At 41.2% G+C, this 26,235-nt stretch overlaps 2 protein-coding genes across 4 annotated transcripts in view; one reads left to right on the top strand and one right to left on the bottom strand.

The window, feature by feature from the left end:
* jmjd4 (jumonji domain containing 4) overlaps positions 1 to 6,036 on the top strand; it is a 55,966-nt gene extending 49,930 nt beyond the window's left edge. The window contains exon 7 of one of the 2 annotated variants that reach the window (XM_072260039.1): positions 4,795 to 6,036. In XM_072260039.1, the coding sequence (XP_072116140.1) occupies positions 4,795 to 5,035 (241 nt within the window). In that variant the 3' untranslated portion in view covers positions 5,036 to 6,036. Of the gene's footprint in view, positions 1 to 4,387 lie in introns of both variants that reach the window. The other variant, XM_072260057.1, reaches the window with a different exon arrangement.
* LOC140198856 (ALS2 C-terminal-like protein) overlaps positions 1 to 26,235 on the bottom strand; it is a 107,990-nt gene that overhangs the window by 36,082 nt on the left and 45,673 nt on the right. Inside the window, exons 8-12 of one of the 2 annotated variants that reach the window (XM_072260016.1) lie at positions 10,819 to 10,929; positions 7,527 to 7,597; positions 6,163 to 6,229; positions 2,501 to 2,703; positions 1,137 to 1,202 (exon numbers count right to left, since the gene is read on the bottom strand). In XM_072260016.1, coding sequence (XP_072116117.1) covers positions 1,137 to 1,202; positions 2,501 to 2,703; positions 6,163 to 6,229; positions 7,527 to 7,597; positions 10,819 to 10,929 — 518 coding nt within the window. The remainder of the gene's footprint in view (positions 1 to 1,136; positions 1,203 to 2,500; positions 2,704 to 6,162; positions 6,230 to 7,526; positions 7,598 to 10,818; positions 10,930 to 26,235) is intronic. The other variant, XM_072260026.1, reaches the window with a different exon arrangement.

Here is a 26,235-nt window from a genome sequence, read left to right as displayed (position 1 = left end):
TTTTACAACTTACTGCAGCTTTTTCTGATCTTGTGCAGTAAACACTCCATACCAGATGGAGATGCAAACAGTTAAAATGCTTTCCATGAAACATCTGTAGAAATTCATTTTTCTTCGGTGATATACTAAGTCTCTTCAAGCTCTGAATAAAATATAGCCGCTGCTTTACCTTCTTTGTAATTGCATCAATATGTTGGGCCCAGGATAGATCTTCAGAGATGTTAACGCCCAGAACCATCATTTCAGGAACAGCTTCTTCCCCTCCATCAGATTTCTGAATAGGCAATGAACCCATGTACACTATCTTGCTTGTTTTTGCTCTCTTTTTGCACTGTACATTTAATTTAATTATTATTTATATACATTTCTTATTGTAATTTAGTTTTTTATTATTATGAATGCAATGTACTGCTGCAGCAAAACAACAAATTTCACGACATATGCCAGTGATAACAAACCTGATTCTGATTACTTTTTAATGTTTTGGAGTTATTTTTCTGGAGCGGAGGATCAAGTTAATTTCACTGACGTTGTGATTTGGGTTTTCACCATTTGTGTTGGGTCAGATGTAGAAAATCACAAATGGTTATTTAGACTCTTAATAGATTGAAGAAGTAAATATACAGAAAGATGGAATGGTTTTTAATCACAATTTACATAGCAGAAGGAAAGAAATCCATTCTGTTTGCATCCGTGGGTGCTAAATCATGCTAGTTAATGAAAGTCCTGCTGGGCCCACCCAAACACAAAGGTAGGGCAATTAAGGAACTAGTCCAGCTAGTCAAACAGTATGAGTGACTCACCTTCACCCAAAACTAAACAGAATATCAACTGCAATGGGCTTTATTGCACAATTAAGACAAATTGCTGAATATTTCTAGTGAGATATACGTTTGGATGCTACATGATTAGAGTTTGTGGAACCTTGATAATTATTGTCAAAGGAGAATGCGCAGTGAGCAGAAAACAGAAACGGCAAAGATTTGGATCATTTTAGGTGAGGTTGAAAGACTGAAGACATACAGAAGAAAGGAGAATAGTCAAGCTGAACAATACCAATGATTCTTATTACAATAAAAGCAAGTCAAGGGAAAAGCCATTTGATAATAAGTCAGTGGAGATCAGGCATTACCTACCCTTGTTCCAGACCACCTTCATATTGTCCAGCATAGTTTCGCCCACATGGCCATTTCATGATTCCACTGAAGCAATGAAAATATCAGTTAATAACCATTGCACTGACATGCTGAACTTGTTCTGGAAAATGCAAGGTTATAGCAAAGATGGAATGAAGGTGCTTAATCCACATCTGCCTTATTCAAGTTTGCATCGATCAGAAAATTGAGAGTCCACAGCCTGCACCTCTGGAATTGACAACCCCTCTATGAAGGATCCAAAAATAGAATGAAGTCTTTACTCCAACATTGAAACCATTGTTTACTTTCAATATCTGAGTACAATCTTAGAAAGAACTATCACCTTCTGTTACCACCATTGGTGGTATCTACAGGAGGCACTGTCTCACACTTAACATCAAAGGTCACCATGATCTGAGCCACACCAGCTTTTTGCAGCACTCAATGGGCAAGACGTACAGAAGCCTCAAGTCCCACACCACCAGGTTCAAGAATGGCTTCTTCCCTTCAACCATTTGATTACTGAACTGACAGGCAAAACCCTAATCACTACAGTTTAGCAACACTATGACCACTTTGCACTGAGGTGGACTTCTCTTGTATTACAATTCTGTTTTTGTTTTTGGAAAAATCCTGTATAATTTATGTTCTTTTGTGAATGATGCTTATATGATGCTGTGTGTCTGTGATACTGCTGCAATAAGTTTTTCACCGCACCAAATAATACACGTACTTGTGCATATAATGGTAATCTCAATTTAGACTTTGACCCATAGAACAGGATAACACAACGACGGGCCTTTGAGCCCACAATGCTGACGAATTAAACTAATCCTATCCCTTCTGCCTGCACATGACCCACACCCTTCCATTATCTGCATATTCATGTGCCTATCTAAAAGCTCTTGAACAGCACAGGTATCTGCTTGCTTCAGCGTATGCCAGCCACTTACAAATCTTTGTGTAAAAAACTTGCCCTGGACGTTCCATTTAAACTCCCTCCTCTCACCTTTTAGCCAGACTCTCAGTAACCCCTGCAATTTATCATTGTTCAACTCTTTCAGTGTTGTATTGTCTAATCAATACTCCTCTCTCTCTCTCTCTCTCCCTACTCCTTAGAGTGAATTGTATTTAATGGATACCTGCATATTTTTGCTCAATACAAACACAGTTTAAATAACCATGTATAAAGAAGGTTTCATTCTACATAGCACAGATCAGTACAGATACAATAGGTAGCTTAATTTAATTTTACTCAGAACATATATTTTCATGGCAAACATCCCACTTCTGAGTATTTTTTCCCAATCAGTATTTTACTGGTAGACTTTCTATAAAAATGTTAAACTCCAAACAACGTATACCTGCCCTGGGGTTTTCCATTGTACCAATCTCCCTCATAGATGCCTTCCTTAAATCGAGGATTGTTGACAAAAATGTAGGCAGCAAAACGACAAGCAGGAACATTGCACGAGTTCTCAGTTCTGCTCTCACCCCACAAGGGGAAATCTAGTTTGCCGTCCAAGAACTGTCGAATGGCTTGGCTCAGCTTCCAGACCCACAGCATCTGTGCATCAAAAGAGCAAAATAAGAGAGCATAAATATTTGTGTTCATATTGCTTCTTTCATCATTTCACAAACGCTACATATTACTGCTGTAAAATCAGTAATGTTTTAAATACAAGTACAAAAGCTGCTGATTTTTTTCCTGTTTTGTTGCACTAATACTTTAATTGCCTTACTCTTTGGACAGAGCAGTTGAATCTTTGATATTACCTCAGTGGGGAGACAAAAACTCATTTTCAGGTCTGATCTTGGAGACAGCAGGCTTTGACAATGCAGCTTGTTTTCAGCCCTTTATCAAGAAACTAACTCGGATTTTATCAACTCTGTTCCTAGAATGGGGCTTCACTCTGGAATCCTAATACAAGAGAAGCAGAGGTTCTGCTAGTGAATCAAAGATTACCCAGGCCTATCTTAGACATGTGTGTGGACAGAAAGCCTCTGCCATCATTTTTGCACCAGTTTCAATTAAACAAGTGCATTATCGACACGCATAAATGAACTGAGGGATATTTGAGCAGTCTGAAGGATATTTATAGTGAATATTGAGCAGCACTTTCAATTCAGAGGCTGCATAGGATTCAAGGTGAAAATAGATCACTTCACTAAATTGAGCAGATGAGGGCTGAACCTGATCAATCTAGAAATATCTGATCTTTCCTCAGGCTCTTTCTAATGAACATCTTGCTGGTTATTAATTGCTCCAAATGGATATATCTGCTCTAGTTCATCAACTCCGGTTGACAGTATGTCATTGGCTGAAAAAAGTTCACAAGTGGCAGCGAGTACCAGAGGCTACTCTGGTTTCGCAGGGTGAACTAAAATAAACTTTTACTTTCACTTTTTTTTATTGCTCATTACACCACTGGTGTTTAGGTCAGCAGTTAAGGTCCTCCATGTCTGTATGTACTTGGCCTTCTTCTCCATTGTGCCCCAGATCTGGTTCAGGGTCTTCATTTCTGCCTTTATGGGACAGCGCCAAGTTGTTTTTTTTGTCTCCCACAATTCCTCCGCCCTTCAGAGGTCCAGTGAGCTTCTGTCTAGGTGAAGACTCAGGAATACCGTTGCACGCAAATGGAGAAGGATTCTTTATTGCTGTTTCCACAAGTTTTACCTAACCAGTCAGCGTTGTTAGTCTTGACCAGGCATTGTCTGGCATTTACCCTTTGACCTTTTTGGCATGGGTGACCCTACCAAGAGCCAAAGCACAATGCCCTGATTCCAGCCAGCATAGCTCTCCAGTTCATTGATACACGCAAAGAGGGTGTGGTCCTCTTGGAAGTATTTTCCTTTCAAATTCTTTTTATTCTTCACCCCATGGTTACATTTGGTTGAGCAGGTCTATTTTTGATACCTGCTTCCCCATGTTGGACAGGTAGATTGAAATCAAAGTGTGGATCCCTCCTTTCTGATCATACTCCAGAAAGAGTTCCATGGTTTAAAATATGTTCATAGATGAAGTTTGCAAAGCCAGCGATTATTGTCCATCCTTAATTGTACCAGAACTAAGAATACTTGAAAATGATCTGCACTGCTTGCTCTAGAAACACACATAGACCAAACTAACAGTAGCATAGAGGTTAGTGTATCACTTTACAGCACCAGCAACCACCAATCAGGGTTCAAGTCTCCCTGCTGTCTGGAAGGAGTTTCTAAGTTCTGCCCATAACTACATGGGTTTCCTCCAGGTGCTCCAGTTTCCTCCCACATTCCAAAATCGTATGGATAGAGTGAATGAGTTGTGGGCATACAACGTTGGTGCTGGAAATACTGCAACACTCATGAGCTCCCCAGCATAATCGTCGCTGATTTGATTTGACACAAAAGACACATTTCGCTGTATGCCAGTGTAAGGAGTTTCTTCTTTTCTGTTACTGCTAAGGCTAATAATATGGCTTCTTTGTTATGTTATAATAAAAATGGCTTTTCTGTAATAATAACTGCGATGTAAGGAGTTCTCTCTCTCTGTTTGTTTGGGTTATATTATTGATAAGAGAAGGGACGAACTAATGAGTGTCCATGTTATTCTTTTTGTCGGTGATATTCTGTCTCATATGGCTGGGAACCGTGTGGTTTGGCGGGCTTTTGGGAGGAGACCCGAAGAGGAAGGACATGCTGGAAGTGCTCTGGTTGACCACCGTGGTTGGTCCCGAGCAGCGAGTCGAGGGGGTCGGAGAAGATTGAATGGTGGAAAGAGGACCCCGTTAATTGAGCTCCAACTGTTGTGCACGAAGTGGTTGAACTCTGATAATTCTGGCGCCTTTTACTTTCCCTTTTATATTGTATCTAATACTAATTACATAGTTCCAGTAAGATTTATATCATGTAATCTGTAAATCGTACATTGTGTGCTGTCTGATACTTGATGTGTGAGTTTGTACCAGGTGGCATTGCACAGCAACGTTGCAACCGTGAGACACGGTTTGGCGGGCAGACGGGGTTTCTCCTAGGTAAACACGAGTCGATAGACCTGAGCATTACACTTCAATATTTCAATGTACAAACGTTTGTATATGTGACAAATAAAGCTAAAGCTAATCTTTCTTCCTGAATACTAGATGTGCTTTTATACCAACCCATCATTTTCCTGGCTCCATATACATTCTTGCACATCTTTAAATTAATTCTGCTAGATTCAAATGTTCCAAAAAAATCAATTTTGAATGTCATTAGGAATACCAAGCAAAGAGAAAATCTGACTGTCATTCATCTACAAAGTACCTTCATGTTTTTCACAGCTGAAGGATAACTTGAGCTGTGGTCAATGTTTATAGGGATCCTATTAAAGCAACAGGAGATAAGCAAGTAGTTATTTGTTCTTGTTTTGGAAAGAAGCACTAGCCAGGTGTTTTTAGAGCACCCACTAAACTAGCAAAGAGATTAGGTTGACATTTGACATAAAATACCCCTGAGGAACATCTGAATAAATGTGTTAGCGTTTATCACACAGTCAAATTCCTGAACAGAGCACGAACCTTTAGGCCTGTTTCGGATTCATTGCCTGAAGTGAAAAGCCCTGTGGATTAGGGTGTGGAATTGTTATTTTTCTTTCATTTTCCTTGTAGCTGAACTTTTGTACGCTTGCTAGTAATCTTCATATGATCACCTGTAAGTGTGTGATCGTTCAGTGAATTTCCAGTAAGTAAGGTGTAGTTGATTCTGTATCTTTCTATGTTTCTCTGCAATCTATGTCACACCACTGAACCTGCCTATTACATAGGCTATTTCTTATCACTAAAATAAGTTGACATCTCTTCAGTCTGATTTAGTTTTTAGTATAGGATGACCACGACTTCTTGTTGCTTTGTCTTTCTTTGCTCTTGTTACACTTAATAAACAGCTGTGATCATCAAAGTTTTGCGCCTCATTCTTGATTTCTGAAGAACCTTTGGATCACAAAATCATCAGATCCAACAACTCTCATAACTTCCTGATATGATTCAGGATATAAGTCTATTCTTACCATACTCTTGGAATCCTGCATGTTGAATACAAATTCTTCCTCTGGAACAATGATCTTCAAAAGATTCCTGGACAAAATAGAAATGCATTTTATTTCTAGAGATACTTACTCTCAATCAGCAAAGTAGCTGTCACCAGACAGCCATTGAGATCGGCATACAATTCCTCTGCAGTTTTCTGTTTTTTTAAATGACCTTGCACTGTGTTTGCCCCCTCTCTACACACAACAGTATCCCCTCTGGAATATGTTCAGGGAAGACAGTGGGAGGTGTAGGGTGTGAGGTGGAGTGGTGCAACATAAACTCTGTTCAAGGGATAAGTGAAGAAAGTACTGTTATTCCAAGCAAACATCATCAGTTTCTGGAGCCTGCTTCCCTCTGCTCTGTCAGCCAGAAAGTCAATCAGTAAAGATAGGCAGCAGCACCTACACCACAATTATTCTAAACGCTCATGCTCCACAAGGTTGCATCCTCAGTACCCTACCCTACTCCCTGTACACTCATGGCCAGATTCTGCTCAAACTCCAGCTACAAGTTTGCAGATGATACCACTACCGTGGGCCTCACCTCAGCAATTAATAGGAGTACAGGAAGGAGACAGAGTTTAGTGACGTGGTGTCATGTCAACACCCTTTCCCTTGATGTCAACAAATTAAGAAGCTGGTCATTGACCTCAGAGAGGGAAGTGGTGCACATGCTCCTGCCTAGATCAACAGTGTTAAGTTTCAGAGTGTTGAAAACTTCAAGCTCTAAGTGTGAACTTCACCAATAGTCTGCCCTGGTGCAATCCTGTTGATGTCACAGGCAAGGAAGCTCACCAAGGCCTTCCTCAGGAAACTAAAGAAATTCAGCCTGTCCCCCTCAACTCTTACCAATGTTTATCAATGGACCGTAGAAAGCATTCTGTCTGGCTGCATTGCAGCATGGTATGGCAACTGCTCTGCACGCGACTGCAAGAAATTGCAGAGCTGTAGACTCAAATCAGCACATCACAGGAACCAATCTCCCCTCAATGGACTCTGTCTATACTTCTCACTGCCTCAGTACGGCAGCCAGCAGAGTCACCCACCCAACACATTCCCTCCTCTTCCCTCTCCCATCGGGCAGAAGATGCAAAACTCTGATTCAGGCTCAAGGACAGTGCATGTAATTGAGTCTGCCATGACCAATTGTCCACACAATTATCCATAAAGCCTGCATATGCAAGGCCCATAAATATATGGGAAGGAATACTGTACATGTCAATAATGCTGCAGCACACCAGCATGGATACCGCCTGTAAATTGCCCCTGCTGACCTCACATTCCTTCCCTGTGCATGCTTTGAGCTGATTCCATTTACAATCTGCTTATCCCTGCCCGCTCACCTTTCAGAGGTAGTGTCGGCCAGTCTTTCCATCCAGACTGTGTTGAGCTTGTAGCTGCTGGCTTCTGAGCCCTAGCAAGAGAGAAGAGAGTCATTGGAAAACAAATATATAAACCACAGGTAGCTGAGAAACTACCAGAGCACGTCAAAGTCAGTACCCATGTACCAAGAGAGAGTCATCAACTGGGCCGCTCTCCTGGGCCAATCTTGCCTCAGTTGATCTACTGCTGAAGCTCCTGTCTGCTCTTGAGAGAATCCACGCCCAGCTGTACTCCCATTTCCCAACACCCATAAGTGTAAGGTCATCAAGTTCAAGTTCTGCTTATTGTCATTCAACTGTGCACACGTATATCACCAAACGAAACAATACTCCTCTGGACCAAGATACACAACTCAGTACATATAACTAACAAACATACACATACAAAGTAATATAACCGTGAGTAAATCAACAAATAAAAGATGCACTTACTACACAAGTTAAAAAGTAAACTGAATAACTACTGGTGTTTTCATACGTGATGAGACCTGGGTGGTGGCAGGGAGTTCAGTAGTCTTACAACCTGGGGGATGAAGTTGTTTCCCATCCCAGCAGCTGTCGCCCTAATGCTACAATACCCCCTGCCTGACGGTAGGGGGGTCAAAGAGATTGTTGGATGAATAGAGGGGATCATTGACAATACTGAGGGTGCTGCACATGCAGCGCTCCTAATAAATATCTCTGATAGGTGGAAGAGAGACCCCAGTGACCATCTCAGTGGTCTTCACAATCCTTTGTAGGGACTTGTGGTCAGATGCCTTGCAATTCCCATACCAGAAGGTGACGCAGCTTGTCAGGGCACTCTCAAGGGTGCTCTTGTAAAATTTGATTAGAATGGGAGCGCAGGTTGTAGGAGCAACCTCAGTCTCCTCAGGAAGTGCTGTGTTTTCTTAACCAAAGAGGTGGTGTTGAGGGACTTAGTGAGATTGTCTGCTAAGTGCACTCCCAGAAATTTGGACTCTCTCCATGGAGGAGCCATGTACGTGCAGTGAGGAGTTGTCAGTTTGCACCTAAAGTCCACAATCATTTTATCCACGTTGAGACTCATGTTGTTGTGCCTGCACCATTCTACCAGCTGCTCTGCTTTCTCTCTCTATGCCGCCTCATCATCGCTTTGAAGCCTGAAGGTACAGTGGACTGTTCCAGAGAGATGTTGAAGATGTCTGTAAGAACTTCAGTTAACTGGGCTGCACGGTCCCTCAGCACATGACCAGGTACATTATCAGGCCCCACAACTTTACATGTGCTGACCCTGGCTGGGGTCTTCCTCATATCCGCTGTAACCAGACAGAGTGCATGTTCCTTGAGGGGAGGGGGGAGCGGGGTCTTTCTCACTGGCACATCGCTCCATGTATCAAGCTGAGCGCAAAATACAATCACCCTATTAGAAAGAGAAGCGTCACTATCGTTGATGTGCAGGGTGGACTCGTAGTCCATGATGGACTGAATGCCCTGCCATGTCTCTGGCGTCACAGAAATAGCAGTACATTGATGACCTGAGAGCTGTCTTATTCCCCGATCTGAAGGCAGCAACCCGATCTCTCAGCCACGTCCAGACCTCTGCTGTCAGCCATGGCTTCAGATTTACCCTCACCCAGATATGTTTAATAATGGTGACGTCCTCAATGCACCTCTCATAGCTAGTCACAGACCTCACATATTCATCGATGTTGACGAGATGGTCACAGGTAGCCACCTCCTAGCACTTGCCCCAGTCCGTGTTTTCAAAACTGTCCCATAATGCGGAGGATGCTCCTTCTGTCCCAGTCTTTATCTCCCTTTGAACTGTTTTAACTCATTTAATCAGTGCAGGAATTAACATAACAGAAAGTGGTCAGAGAAACCAAGGTGAGGTCAAGGAGCACTTTTATATGCAGCAGAGATGTTGGTATAAACTTGGTCTAATGTATTTTCACCTCTGGCAGCAAAATCATCATCAGGCAGAACTATTTTTAAGTCATCTTGGTTGAAGTTGCTAGCTCCAATAAAGAAATGTCACTAATGGCAGCACAGTGCCCTCTCAGCACTTCCCCTGGGGCAGACAGAGGTGGGTGTGGACAGCCACAATCACAATAGCAGTTGTTAAATAGAAGGGCCTGCAGTTCACCCTACCAAAGGCAAACAGTGTGTCATCACTATCGAAGGTGATCAAAAAATCAGCTTCTGATGTTTTAGCTTGCACTTTTCCATTCCTTATGACCCTTTAGTTCTTGACTCAGCCAGTTATTTGAACAATGAAATGCTCGTCCATTTCAAATCCTTGCATTACACCTTCCCTTCCTTTCATTAATCTCCTCCAGAATAACAACATGACAAGATATGTCTGCTCTTCCAATTCTGATCATTTGGGATCTCCATTTTTAAACAGAAGGAAGGACTCCAATCATCGGTATTTACCACCAAAATTCTTCTCTTTGAAAATTGCCTTCTAAATTTTTTCTTCCCACAAAGCTTTTGTTCAAGTGAATATTTTCTGATGTGCCACAGTGTCAAATTGCTTGATGCTACTGGTGAAGCACTAAGAGGCATGCTATTAAACAAAAGGTGCTTGGTAAACTCAAGGGCTTAGAATTGCTATCACGGGTCTCAATCTCATGTGCACCACACAACAGTATTGTAATGCAAAATTGATTGTTGAAAGCTTAAATATTAGCTAGTTTGCAAAATTGTTTCTGGGTTTTCATTACATGATATCAACTTTCATCCATACACTCCATTCCCTACATGATGAACTTAGTCCCTGACTGTATCACAGACTGAACTAAATATTCTTAATGTTGTATCCTGAGCTGAGCTTTCAACCCCACTCCTTTACAAGGACTGTTATACACTTTTAACTCTATGATACTGTCCATCTTTTCCTGTCTCTGTTCTTGTGTTGCTGAATGACTAAAGCATGATTTTGAAACCTCCAGCATCTGCAGTCACAATGCTCTTCAGTATGAAACTATCTTCTAAACTCATTAAACTTCTGCTCACCCAAAGTCTGCAGACAATTTCCATTATCTTGTACTTATTACTATGTCCTGGCCCTTGAATGCCACAAATTTTGAAGTTGTCTTTGTTATTTTCAAACCTCCTTCACTCATACCAGACTCCAGGAACAATGTTGTTCCTGGCCTTCCTCATGCATCCAACTTCTAATAAATATTTGAAACTTTGTGTTAACTTGCAGCCTACAATACACTTAGGTATTCAATGCTCCTTGTGCATGCGAGTCAAAGATTCATTTACTGAATGCAGAGATCTTTACCTGAATAACCACAAGACTATCATCAAAAAGCAAGAGCCTGACTTCGCAACCTGATGCTGGGATGTTGTTGCTATCTTCCCGCAACCGGCGTTCTGGGCGAAATAAGAGGTCCTAAAAAGAGAAGAGTTAGGCTTAAAACAGCAATAGTAATACAATTATAGAGATGCAAAAGAAGATCATTTGGGTCCATGCTGGTTTCCAGGGATGTATTTCCACTCTCCTGAGATTATTTTCTTTCACAAATTTCCATCATCATTGAAGTTTAGTAGAATAAAGAGGAATTGCATTGAAACCAACTGAATATCAAAAGGCCTAGATAGAGTGGACACACAGAGAAAGTTCCCAATGGTGGAAAAGATTAGCACCAAAGGGCACAACCTCAGAATAGAAGGACATCCCTTTGGAACAGAAATGAGGAACTTCTTTAGCAGAAGGGTGGTAATTCTCTGGAATTCATTGCCACAGAAGACTGTAGAGACAAGTCATTGGGTATATTTGAAGCCAAGGTTGACACACTTAATGATCAAGAACCCAAAGGTAACGGGGAGAAGGCAGGAGAATGGGGTTGAGAGGGAAAATAAACCTGCCCTGATCAAATAGCAGAACAGACTTGTTGGCCAGAAAGAACTACAATCTACAGATCAGTGAATTCAGATGAATCAAGAACAGTGGAAGCAGATAGGCCAATTGCCTTTGTTTTTGCCATGGGGAAGGAAATGGAGGCTGCCATTTTATGAAGAGACTCTGTGTCTTCCATTTTGTGAGATGAAATTGCTTGGCTTGATCTGTGTTTTAAAGTAGACACAATAATACCTTAGGTAATCTGCTGGACTAGGGATAACTTCCAAATAATGTTATTTATGAGGTGTTCTTTGGTTGGACATTACATGCAGGTTTGAGAGTGTTGGGGTCTGTGCTTGCCCTGCATGATTCAAGCTGGTTACTGAAGAGAACAAAGAGCCACAAATGACAGCACAATAAATGGATGCTGGCTAGGAGCAGAGCCATTAAAAAGCTGTTAAATGTCAGATACACCACCAATAGTCAGTGACACGAATGAAATATTTGAATTGGTGAGAAATGAGTATAAAAGCGGAGGTGTTCATATACAAGACAGGGATGACTCTGCCAGAGATTCACCATTGTGAATGGGAGGCGGCACGGATACACAAGGAACACAAGGCCAACTGCAGAAACTGGTAATAATCTGTGAGCCAGTAGGGTTGGTCGGTACCATCTGAGAGGAATAATGCTCATTGTGATTTTTGGTAAGGTATACATCTCTAGAGTTAGAAAATATGTGATAGCATTGCACCAGTGGTAGTTTTATGTGTGCTATCATGCATTTTATAACACTATCTCCTAACATAAGCATTTCTGAAAAGTGGCCAATATAAATTACAGCATATATATTCAACCTAGTGGCATTTTGTCATCAGTGATCCCACAGCATTGAAATTTGTCACAATGATAGCTGAGTTCAAGCACTTTTCATCAAATGTTGTTATAAAATTCTACATTGAAAACTATGTCATTGGTGGCACTCACAGTACAATGCCCAATTTCAGTAGAGTGAATCATCTCATTTTTAGAAAAAATATTTGTCTGTTGTTTATTTTGGAAAAGGCAATAAAAACCCTAGGAGACATATAATCACATGGATTTGTAGAGAATTTATTCAGAAATTCAAATATGTAATCACTTTTTGTAAATATTCCATATTAACATCAGTACAGCAGAAAATGTTACCCCACCCCCACCCCCAAAGGTAAAAAAACCTCAATTGGAGAGATTTCTGGAGTTTTATCAATGTCATATTTTCCATATTGTTGTATCAAATCAAAACAACCTTAAGCTTTTGTCATAGCATATATAATTCAAATGTGAGGTTCCAGACGGCCGTAACCTAGGCCCCATTTGGTTGTAAGATGAATATATTTAATCAAAGACTGCTTTCCATACTTTCATAACCTATTAATGATCATAATAATTTTCCAAGTCTTCCACATCTTCATCTGAACTTTCCATACTCTCTCAGGTGGATGCCTGGTTCTCACAGTCTGCCAATCTACACATGTCAGTACACCTGAGGCCATTTGCAACACACATACATCTTGGGAGTGAACGTTTCTTTGGACAGTTACAGGCCAGTAGATCCAGGACGGCATCAGGTGCTGGCTGGCCTTCCATCCAGTGCACCACCAACTGTTCAGCTTCCTCTTCTCTCCACATCTTCCATCCTCTGGCAACAGGGCTTGGCACTTGTGGGTCCTTCTCCAAACACCAGCCTGGTAGTTGGCTTGTTGTGCATGTTTTATTAAGCAGTCCTTGCATGGTGGGAGTTGATGACTTTCAATTTCACCTTTTTTAGCACAGAAAAGGTGATACCTGAGCTCACTGACCTTGGTGGTCGATGCTTTTGGGGCATACAGGAGATATGTAAATGCCTCCAGTTTGTCCATGAGTTCTGGGGAGAGGTCTTATTCCTGACCCAACTCTAAGAATGTGTCCTGAGTTTCCCTGTTGCTGGTCAGAAGTTTTAGGGCACTTGTCTTCCCTTTGCCTACAAAAGCGCTTACAGTGTCACATCCTGTATATGCGTGCAATCCGATGAGAGCCCTACATACCTCTATGCCAACAGTGGCAGCAGCCTTCCTGATGTCTACAAGCCTTGTACGGGTTCTAGTGCCACACTTCTGGAACAATGGGGCCTCAATCTTGTTACAAAATGCTAAAGACATGATAAAGACATCTGTGTCTTCTGAGCAGATCACTACAGATTGGTATCCCTCTCTTGTGGCATGAGTAGTATGGAGAAGTAGGCGGCCATCTGCTTCTTCTTGTTGACACTGAAGAGCTGACACCTCTTCACCGTCTTGAGATGTGATTATGTATCATTCGTCATTCACAGTTGCATACAGAATCTTCTCCTGTAGCTTTGCTCTGTGCTCTGCCTTCCTCCATTCATGGACTATGAAGCTAACGAGACTATTTTTGTTACTGACTTTGGTTAGGAAGCTCCTCCACTGCCTCACCATCTGTGTGCCTGTGATACCTTGCAACTTATAACCAGTCTCTTCACCCCGTAGAGATCTTTCACTATTCTTGTAAGAGTTCTCCTTGTATGTGTCGAACACAACATCTATTCTGCTACTCTGACTGCCTTCCCTCAGAGCCATACCCAGAATTGTCGTGGCAACATCTCTGAAAGTAACTTGATCACCTTTCACTCTTTGGACCAAGTTTACCCCAACAACCACTGTAGCAGAGTTTCCTGGGAGTTGCTCTTCTACTGCTACATTTTTCTGCAAGGTTGTGGCTAAAGTAGCTTTATTTGTCTTTCTCAACATCCTTCTGGTATGGACAGGGCCCTGGGCAATGGTCCAAGGGGATAAGAAAGGATATCCTCCCTACGTAGACTGCACCCTCGTGCCATCACTATGAAGCATCCAAACAAAGACCTGTCTGCTTTTAAGATGATCGCCTTCCCATTTGATTTCACTTCTCTCTTCTTACATATATCACTGAATGTTTTCAGCTTGTTGGTTTTTATTGGGTCATGGAATTTCTTTGCTGCTGGGTTTTCCTCTAGTCTCTCATCCTTGAAAGTTGCATAGCATTGCTCACCAATCTCATATGCCTTCATCAGGTCGGAGGCAATGTCCTTGGGTACTGCCTTTGCTGTAGAGATACTGATGAGGTCCTGCTTCTCTGCAAATGGGTAGACCCATTCATGAATGAGACTAACCACTGCTGAAACTGCTTCCTCATCTTTCTGGATTCTTGACCGCTGTACTCCGCATTACAAAGCTCTGATTTGTTGCCTTGCACCATATCCCTTAACTGTCCCAGGAATGCACTGTGGTGCTCAGCTGTTATGTAGTAATGCTTGATAGCCCCAGCATTCAGGCTGAGCAGTGATGTGCCTCCAACAGTCTGTGTGTTCACTGTGGCTTCAATAGCCTGGTCCACAGGGATCTGCCCAAAGGGGTTGTTACTTGACAGCTGCGCTGAGAATTGGCCTGTCTTGAAGGCCTCATACACAGAAGGATTCTTCTCTGGGAGGTTCATCATCTGAGCAAGGTAAGGGTACAGGTACCTGGTATAATTCATCTTATCATAGGCGAAGCACCATGGGATCATGGTTCTTATAGCATGGAGGTGCAACTCCCATCCCCCTCACAGAAAGCTACCACAGCTGCAATACTATCACATGTTTTCTAGCACTAGGATTTATAGCCAAAAATCACTATAAGAATTACTTCCCCCAGATAGTACCTGTGGCCCAAATTTGGGGTCCTGGCTCACAGACTGTCATATATTTCCTATTCTTTGACTGCTCATGGAAGGTCAGGGGAGCTTAGCAGGTTCACGTGTCCTTTCGTTGAGACAATGAAGGTACTAGTTGGTAATTACAGATTCTCTGTGCGCCTCCCTGATCATTATCGCAAGGATTGATTTTTGTAATAGAAACGGCATCCCTGGGTAAGCCTTCCGTTTTGTCAGCAGGAGACCCGAATCGATTCCCGCGGGTGAGAGACAGAGAGATCTAGGACTGGGTAGCGAGTTAGTACTGGCCCAGGGTGAAGAGTGCCGGCAATTCTGCAAGTCGGACTTGAATTGTTCCGATTGGAGGCGATTCCTCCAGATGTACGTACGTAACTGGGGAAATGACCGGAATATGGGGAGAATGCTGGATACACCAACGGTGACGGCGGCGAAGCTCTTTTTAAAAATGCCAAAGCGAAACAGTCAGACAAAGAATTTAAGCAGCTATTGAAACCAGCAGCTGTTGCCTGCCTCATTAAGGATTTTAAAGAATATCAGCAAAAAGCTGACGTCAAACGAGATAGGTTACAACAGGAAATCCTGGAATGTCGGTAAAAAGCAGAAGATGTGCGAAGTTGATTACAACAGGAAATCCTGCAATGTCGGCCAAAAGCAGAAGCCAAGCGAGATAGATTACTACTGAAATCCTGCAATGTCGGCAAAAATCTGAAATTGAGCGAGGTAGATTACAACAGGAAATGCCGGAATATCAGCAAGATACTAAGGTACAGCGGGATAGATTCGAAGACCAAAAGGCTACAAAAGGTGGTAGAAAAACTTAAGGGAAAAGTTATGGATTTGCAGGAACAGAGAACTATGGATTTGGTGTATATGAACAGATTCCAGTTGAAATCTGAGAAATTGGTTAAAGAAAGAAGTAACCAGAAGGAAGAAGTTAATTTCGCTAGGAACGAATTGGAGGAATTAAAGAAACCGCGCAGTGATTTAAAAGCAGCTCTGAATGTCATACAGAAATCAGTACACGAAAAGAAACACAATACCAGCGATCATACAAAGTATTGAAAATATACACAAAAGCTGTAGGACCAACTTGCTGCAGAGGGAGGAATAATATGTGTTTTTGGATCTAAAAGAGGTGTGGAGAGTGAATACGGAGATATGGCAAGATTAACCAAATAAAGTGACCACATATGAGGACCTTCTAATCGAGAGCCCCCCCCCAACCGCCCCCCCCCCCACCCCGCTACTATCAGAGAGGGAGGTGCCGAAGCAGGAAATCAAAACCGGATTATAACATACACTGCAGCAGTTGAAGGATTGCTAGGGATATCGGGACATATGTGCCCGGGGAATAATTCTCGGGAAACATTCCAAGCAATTAAGTACCAGAAAGCAATACTTGAATTAGATGATACCGAACAAAGAATTGATTATAATGTGCCTGCATCCGAACATGCACATCACTTTGCCAGTAATATCGCGACAGCTGGCGAAATAAATGAAGCGATAAAGAATGTGATACTGCCTATTATGGGTAATAACAGCGGCGACCCAATAGACGAGTTACGTAAGTGTTACCAGAGGAAAGAACACCTCGCTGCATTTGCGTCCCGTCTGTGGATCGTGTTCCAAGGGGTATATGGATCAACATTAGATCGCGATCATTTAGAGCCAGAACCCACACATAGATGGTTAAGAACATTAGTGCCCAATAGCACGAACAAATCTAAATAAATGTTGGAACTGTTTGATCTCAGTAACTCTACACATACTGAGGCATGGGTACTTAGGAAAATGATTGGAGCATGGGAGAAGGAAGTGCGGGAGCTACATTTTAACTTTAGGAATACTCCAGAGGCAGCTAACGTGTTTTCCCTTCAAGAAAATACACGGAATATCGTGTGGGGAAATGCGAGTCAGGTCAAGAGCCGGCGGAGAGATTGTAGAAGGGAAGTAACACAGTGCTGGAATGCACCTTCACCCAATATGGGAAACTTCTGTCGTGAGCAGTGCAGTGCTCAAATCTATGGTCGTAATGCCCGGAACTGTACTGCACAGTTCATGTAATTTAAATCCTAACAAAAATCAGAGATTGGAGCTACAGAGGAGTCAGAATATGTCGGAATTTTGGTTAATGTGAAGATTTCATGCTTTGAACTTGTTGAATGTTGTTACTTGGACATGATTTCTGTGTCGAGTAATACACTCCCTCAGTTTTGTCGGGTTGTAACTGAATATTTTGGTGACAGTTTAACCCTTAGGGAAAAGAGATTTTCTGAAATGATTTAAAGTGTATATCGTTTGCATGTTTCAAGTGTGGCCGTTCTGAGTTCATTTCAGTGAGAGAATCCGCCAGAGACGGTAGCAGAGAGAGTACTTTTAAGAGATTGTGCCCTTAGGAGACTGCATCAATATATTAATGTGTCAAGGGTCCCCACCCAGCAGTTTTTTTTCCCATATAACCACATAACAATTACAACATGGAAACAGGCCATCTCGGCCCTTCTAGTCGGTGCCGAACTCTTAGTCTCACCTAGTCCCACCGATCTGCACTCGGCCCATAACCCTCCATTCCTTTCCCGTCCATATATCTATCCAATTTAACTGTAAACGACAACATCGAACCTGCCTCAACCGCATCTGCTGGAAGCTTGTTCCACACAGCTACCACTCTCTGAGTAAAGAAGTTCCCCCTCATATTACCCCTATACTTTTGCCCTTTAACTCTCAACTCATGAGTTCCTCTCAGTTTTTTTTTTGAAAAATGTGTGAAAGCTTTTTGGGGTCCTAATTAACTGTCTATTTTAAAGCTCCCAGTCACTTATGGAAGGTTCTAAAGGAATAACAGTGCAAGCATGGATTTTTGTTTGTTCTGTCTGTGTTTTTTTGTTTGTGTTTCTTTACTTGTTTTCCATGGAATTGAATTTAGAGGAATTCAGATTCCACAATGGCCAGGTGTAATCTGGGTTGAGGATGAAATTTGTGCATCTCTGTACTAGATATTTCTGAAGGAAATTGCTCATTGGTGGACAGTAAAATTTGAAATTTAAACTTAACATTTTGGGAAGATTGGAATATTTGGGGACCAATCCTAAAAATTGCTTTTACTAACAAAACTGCTTTCCTTTACAGAATATAAAAGATACTGCTCAAGACTTTTGACATATTGATTTTGAGTCTGAGATCCCTTGGAAGATAATTTTGAAGCAACCAGTGCTTTGTATGTAAAGTGCAAATGGAAGTTCAATTTTGGACTGGTTCAAACAGCATTTCAACATTTATCTAGCTACTGTTGGATGTTTGAATTAAAATGTTTTGGCACTGCAGGGCTGAGATACCCCTGTAAAGGGTATTACAATGTTTATCTTCCTTGCAGATAGTCTTTATTGTACTGGAGAACTGCAGGGGGTCAGGATATAATAGCAAATTATTCCAAGGGTCTATTTCTATCAAAATAATTTGGGGGGAGGGGTGGAAGGAGATTAAAAAGCAATACCCAAGAACAAAGGCACAAGGGGAAAACACAAAGGAAAAAGCCCTATTTTAATTTTTTCTGTCAATGACTCATCAGTACAGATAGGTGAGAGGAGAACTGTATGTGGTACATACTGTATGCAGAGAATGAATATGGCCATACAATAAAGGTATAGTATAGCTTTAAAGTTACCCTACACTATAAATGCACAGCAGGAGAAGTGACAGCTGTAGCATATGTGGTTAGCCACCAAGAATGTTTTCTGCCCGGACCAGTCATACACTCTGTTAGTGAGAATGTTTGTAATAGGCTTACAGAACATTTGCCTCTTTGGGAAGTAAGAATATTTGTTTCAGCTAACGGAAAGCCCCTCTGACCTGCTGCTCAGTTGCAGTATATTTTTGAACAAGCGAATGAAAGAATACAGAGTCATGAAGATGAAAGCTTAGTCTAAATTATCCCCTAGGGTAATAAGAAGGCTGAATTAGTGAATGGGTAGGAATGACAACTACAGATTAAGGAGATGGGAAGGCAGAAGGAGCAAAAGGTTAAGGTTATGGATTTAACTGAGGAGCAAAAGGAAGATACAGAATTAAAAAGAAGTGTAAAGAAAGGAGCCCTCCAACATTCCAGACCAGTGAAAGGGCCTTGGACTAATGCAGATTATATTGGACCTTTGCCACGCACACCAGGAGGGTAAAAATATATTCTTGTAGTTGTAGATAATTTCACCAAGTAGAGGTACAAACACGGACAAAGCCACAGCAAAAATCTCATTGGAAAGTGTTTTTCTTCACCAAAGATCAACTCAGAGTACAGAATCAGATCAAGGCACACATTTTACAGCCTAGGTAGTGCAATATGATATGGCAACTTTAGAAATTAGGCAGAGATTTTACATGCCCTATAGACCACAGTCTACTGGAATTCTGGAAAGGACGAACTGCACATTAAAAAATATGATGGCCAGAATGGTGCAACAACATGGAACAACAGGGCAGGTAGCTTTGCCTTATGTCCTGATGATAATAAGGAATACAGTGGCTTTATCAATGTGTTGCACTCCTTATTAACTCATAACTGGAAGGGACATGAGATGGTTGGAGGTGTTGTTAGGATTAGACTTGTTGGAACCCAAAATAGATGGGTTGGTGTCTGAAAAGTGGGTACAGTAATTGGTAGAGATGGGAAAAAAGGCCAATTATGTGGCAGCCCATCAACTATGAAAGAACGGCAACAGAATAAAGCCTACTTTGACTCAAAAGTCAGTCCCATAGAATTGTCCAGAATGAAGTGATGATTAGAATATACCATTCCACCTCATTTTTAAATCCAAGATTTGGGGGGCCCCAATGAAATTACAGACAAAGCAAGTCCATCAATATGCAGGGTACTGATTTCTACTGATAAAAGTGAAGCATAATCACACAGTTGAAATTGGTGGGGGAGAAACAGGAAAATTATCACCATCGGCATGTAATAATTGACGTCCATGATGACATTCATTTTGGAGACTTGACAATCAATATACATGGCAATCCTGATTTGTCAGATTTGGGGTTGGAAAAGCTGTTCCAAGTAAATGGTGACAAATTTGACCAGGGAAGCATTATCCTGTTCTCTCAGTCTGAGAATCAGGGGAATTTTGTTAAGAAATAAAAGAAAAAGGAAAATATGCCTGCTCCAGTCTCCTCTATCCTGAATTGGAATTGGGTGGAAAAAGATGGATGGCTTTAGTCCACAGACAATTGGGAGCCTGGATTGGATCAGTTAGAAAACCATATAGAAGCTATGGACAAAATGATTTATGATTGAAATTTGAAACTGGAAATAAGAGCAGAAATTACACTTGTGTGTTACAGGTTTAATTTGGTATCACAGGAATAATGCAAAATCAACTACCCTTCAACCTCAAGTAGCTGAAAGTACGGCAAAGTATAAATCTAGTGAGACCCAATGTAACACAAAGGGGCGGGAATAGTGTTAGGAAATACAGGGGAATTTGTCACTGTGCTACCAGGGTACCAGCATATGCAGGTAATTTTTAATCTAACTGAAATAAGGTACCAGAATGGTGCTTATTTACAATGGGATAGCTACTCACTAATTTTCTTGGGAGACAACTAAGCAGGAGTGAGTTTAAGGCAGTCCAAAATAGAAAGAAGAGAGGACTATTGAAATTAGTGGAAGCATGTTATGCAGGGGGATAGCAACAGTTGACACTTTAGATATAGCAGAATTCGGAAACCAGATATGATCCCTTTAGCAGAAAATGTGGGATATTACTGGAGAAAATTATCAGGATACAACCTGATGCGTATCAAGGACCAAATTGGGTATCAGATGAACAACTAAAAGAAGGGGATTGGGGAAAGTACCCTTGTGTCATACGAGAAGGCTTATACTAACCATAAGAGTAGAGGGTACCTGTGATTACGATAAAGAAAGGTTTTATGTTGGTGCAGTATTTCATATTTCAACATGGAAATAATTCAACCTACTCTTTGAAAAGAGTTCACAGTGTGGGCAAATATCATGAGAAGAGTTGGATATTCTTAAGTAACCTACCAACACATGCTATTGTTATGAATGGTATTGGAAATGGATAGATTTATCAAAGTGTCATCAAAGGAAGAGACCACTGGGCTTGCCCAGTAGAGATGACATGACATGAATTTGTGAATTATGGTTTCATTAATGAGAATTGTTCATTTTCCAATCTACCTATAAATAATGAGTTTTTCTTACAATATACATTGTTGTGAAGACATATTATAGCAACAGTAATGAATTATACCAGGGGATGGAAATAGTATCCTTGGAACATCATGATGTTGCTATTAGGAGCATGGCTTTAGACTGGACTATTGGAGAATAAACTTTGTCTCAGCCCAGCGGTGGATAAGGTAATGAAGGAGAAGCTTACAATCCTACAAACTGATATGGATTGACATTTGTGGGAGTATGTTGTTACCAAATTGCCATCGATTCCTCATATGACTGCTGACAGGATGAGTTGTGGAGGAAGCAAAGGAGATAATCCATCAATGGACTAAGCATACAGAAGTTATAAGACATGCTGATAAAGCAACTGACATATTGAGTAACACAGACCCTTGGGATAAACTTTGGAACTGGGGATCAAATGATCAAATACATCCATGGATGAGGATAATATCATATGCTGCTGTAGTATCAATTTCATATAATCTGATAATGGTATTGTTTAATTGTATCACTTCAGAAGGAGAAAGGCTGAAGTTGTACAAGTTCAAGAGGATAATGGTTTTGTAATACAGAGAAGATGATTGTCTGTATAGAGTGTATGAATTCAATAAGGAAATGGTTACCTTTATCTTTGTATCATTTATTTTTCGCACACCTGATAGGGGTTCATGGCAATCCTACGTGAAGTCAGCAGAATAGAGGAGGATAGCGATCCTAAGATAAATATCTTTGGATCAAGAGGAGGGGGAAATTGGCTAGAAAGAAACACACACTATGGATCAATGAATTCAGATGAATCAAGGACAGGCCAATTGTCTCTGTTCTTGCCATGAGGAAGGAGATGCAAGTTGCCATTTAATGAAGAGACTGTGTCTTCCATTTTGTGAGATGAAGTTGCTTGGCTTGATCTGTGTTTTAAAGTAGACATGATGATGCCTTAGGTAATCTGCTGGACTAGGGATAACTTCCAAATAAGAAGTTATTTGATTGCATATAACATGCAGCTTTGTGATTGTTGGGCTCTGTGGCTGCCCTGTGTGATTTGAGCTGGTCACTGAAGAGAACAAAGAACCATAAGTTGCCTGTTGTCACTTGCTGGAGAGAGCCATAAATGGATGCTGGCTAGGAGCAGAGCCAATAAAAAGGTGTTAAAATTCAGACACATGACCAACAGCCAATGACAATGGAATGCAATATTTGAATTGGTGAGGAATGAGTATAAAAGCAGAGGTTTGTATATACAAGACAGTGATGTCTCTGTAGGACATTCATCAATGTGGATGTGAGGTGCCCCACAGATGCAGAGATTCAAATCGGGTATACGAGGAACATGAGGCCAACAGCAAAAAGTTCTTTTTTTAGCTGGTATTATATTTCCCATTCTTTGACTGTTCATGGAAGGTAACAGAAATTCTTGTTTGGTCAGGCCATGAAGGGTTTTGGGGAGAAGGCAGGAGACTGGGGCCGAGAGGAAAATAGTATCAGCCATGATAAAATGGTGGTGAAAATTCAATTGGCCAAATGGCCTAATTCTGCTCCTATATCTTATAGTCTTATGGAAAACTTAGTAGCTGTGCACACAAGGATTCGGTTGTGTAAATTCACATGTTCTTCCATTGGGACAATAAAGGTACTTGTTCATAATTACAGATGTCTTTCTGATTATTATTACAAGGGGTGATTCTTGTAACAGACTCGGTGGGCTGAATGGCCATATTCTGTTCCCTTGTCTTATGGTCTTATCTCCCCATTGGTTCTTACTGCAATCAACCTACACTAAGAGATAATTTACAAAAGCTAATTAACCAATTCAAATACCTTTGAGATCTGGAAGGAGCTGGAAGCTTTCAAGAAACCCGCAAGGTCATGGGAGAATGAACAAACTTCATACTGACAGCACCCAAAGTCAAGATGAAACTGAGAAGGCCTGATATGTGTGGCACCAGTAGATTCATCACTATAAAGTGGTACAAGTAGTTATGAACTGGGAAGACGCATAACAAATAAAACTTAATGTGCAGGGAAATGAATTGATTCATTTTGAAAAGAATGAAAATAAATACACAATAAATAATATAAAGGGATACAAGAACAGATGAATCTGAAGATGCATGTACACCAATCTCTGATGGTGTCATGACAAACTTAGATGGTTGTCAAAAATGCATACAGTGCATTTCGCTTACAAAGAGGCTGACTTTCAAACTATGAATGCTACATCCAGTTGCAAACACAAGAATATCTGCAGATGCTGGAAATCCAAGCCACACACACAAAACACTGGAGGAACTCAGCAGGTCATGTAGCATCTTTGGAAAAGAGTAAACAATTAACGTTTCATTTCGAAAAAGGGTCTCGGCTGGAAACATCAACTGTTTGCTCTTTTCCATAGATGCTGCCTGGCCTGCTGAGTTTCTCCAGTATTTTCTGTGTGATGCATGTTACATCCAAGCTTCATTTAATACATATTAAAAAGAAACAGTTTGGTCCCAGATGGAGTACACTCCCCAATTCTGAACGCAATATCCTTGGAAAGAATCTCAGGGCCTTCCAAAAGCAGTTAGACAGAGGATTTAATAGAAGGCAATTGTGAATGAAAGTAGAGATACTGGACAAACTGTGGTTTTCCTTGAAAAAGAATTAAAAAATAATAAAAACATTATACTGATCTATCTGCACTTCTGTCTGTCCATATTATGACTATCAAGATCTTGAAAAGATTTTGATAATTAGTAGGCAAGCTTTCTCCACTGGAAGAATGAGGATCAGTAAACAAAGGACACAGATTTAAGATGATTGAGAGATAAACTGAGGGAAAATAAAAAGTTTTAAATTCTGTGCAGCGGATCAGGAAGGCACCACTTGGAAGAGTAGTGGGTAGTACATTCAACAAAAGCCTTTATGGAGTTTTGCAAATACCCAAGGTAAGAAAGTTGCAGAATGAGGTGGAATGAATGGCCAACCACCTGGATAGCTTTTCCAAACACCGAACACATGAAGACACAACAGAACTCCCCCTTTGTCCTGTTATCCGAGGGTTCCATATGCCATCATGCAGCTAACTTGCAGACAGTTCACTAACTGTGATGTAGAGAGTGTGTGCGGTTGTGGAAAATGTGATTTGCATGCCACCATCCATTTTGTCTTTTTCCAATCACACTTCCGAAAACACAAAGAAATACATCATCACAAGCATGCGTAGCCTTTTGATGAAGCAATGAGAAAATAGCTCATTTATGAAAAACAATTGATTTGCATAACTTGAAAGTTAGCGGAACAGAATTAGCTGATTGTGTAGAGAGTGGGAAGTGAGAAAGTCAGCCTTGTCTTTGCTTTTCTCCAAAAGAAGCAGTGAAATCACCTAATCATTTTGTCCCCTAGTTTGAGTGACAGGTGAAGGACAGCATGCTGCTCCTTTTCACACAAAACATTTCCAACAAGTATCAAGAATTTTCTCCTTACCATTTTAGTTCAAAAGGATCAACGAGTTAAATCTGTGAGAAAATACTTGAATTATGAAATTAGCCTGCATAATCAATTAGTACACATCAAGGACATGGATTTCGTAATTGGATTAGAAATTAGTTCAAAAGGTTAAAGAAAAAACAGAAGGATGATGAAAATATGCTCTTAATAACAGGATGTGAGATGATATTCATGAGGGTATGGTAATAGTCACCAACATGCATTTCCCATACCAGTTGTGGCAAGGTTTGCATGCTATGACAGGCCACAGTATGAAGTCAGACAGCATTGTGACAATGATTCCTCTCTTCCTGGTAAGAATGCATGTACATGTTGAACCGAGTAGGAATGAAATGATGCTGTCCATCCTGATAAGCCTCCAACCACCAGTCCACCAGTCCCCATAGTGTTATCGTAGCTTTCAGATCAGCCTTCCTGAAAGTGAACCGAAAGAATGCACCGGCCTGGATGAAATCCTGGCTGTGCTTTCAGATTCCCCGCGGATCAACTGGTGGGAGCATTTGCAGATATTTTTAGACTCTCCCTACTACAATCAGAAGTTCACCCGTTTTCAGAAGACCACCATCACTCCGGTGAAAAAAAAATTCCAAACTCCTCGACCTATGCAACTCCCTCTGCAACTGGACCTTTGACATTCTAACCAACATACGGCTATCAGTAAGCATAGGCAAGGATATCAGCAGGTCGGGCAGCATCTGTGGAAAAGATCGGTCGACACTTCGGGCTGGAACCCGAAAGGACGAAGGGTTCCAGCCCGAAACCTCGACCGATCTTTTCCACGGATGCTGCCCGACCTGCTGAGTTCCTCCAGCGTGTTGTGAGTGTGGCTTTGACCCCAGCATCTGCAGAGTATTTTGTGTATAGGCAGGGATATGTCTGCCACAATTATCCTCAGCAATGCCAACCTGCATGCCGTGTCCTTAGACCCCACATTAGACCCTTACTATACACTCATGACTATGCAGCCAGATTCTGCTTTAATTCTGTCCACAAGTTTGCAGATGGCATCACCATAGCTGGCTGGATCTCAGATAACCTGTTGATAAAAGAGTACAGGAAGGAGATACAGCGCATAGTGATATAGTGTCAAGACAGCAACCTTTCCCTCAAGAGCTGGCCATTAAAGGGGGTGAAGAGCTGCACCTCCTGTATGTATCAATGGTGCTGAGGTGGTCCAGCATGTAAATATCACCAATATCTTGTTCTGGTTCAACAACATAGATACTATAGCCAAAAAAGCACACCTCTCTTTCCTCAGAAGGCTAAGAAAATTCAACATGTCTCTATTGATCACTGCCATCTTTTATAGATGCACCATAGAAAGCATCCTAACCTGATGCACCAGAGCTTGGTATGGGGACTGCCCCAAGACCTCAAAACTGCCAAATATATGGCAATATCTGTAATCTGTCAAGTAGGGTGCCATGTACAATTCTGAT

Source organism: Mobula birostris, chromosome 1 (assembly GCF_030028105.1).
Source record: "Mobula birostris isolate sMobBir1 chromosome 1, sMobBir1.hap1, whole genome shotgun sequence".
Taxonomy (NCBI): domain Eukaryota; kingdom Metazoa; phylum Chordata; class Chondrichthyes; order Myliobatiformes; family Myliobatidae; genus Mobula; species Mobula birostris.
Note: the sequence above shows the minus strand (reverse complement) of the source record. Positions and strands in the feature narration are given on the sequence as shown.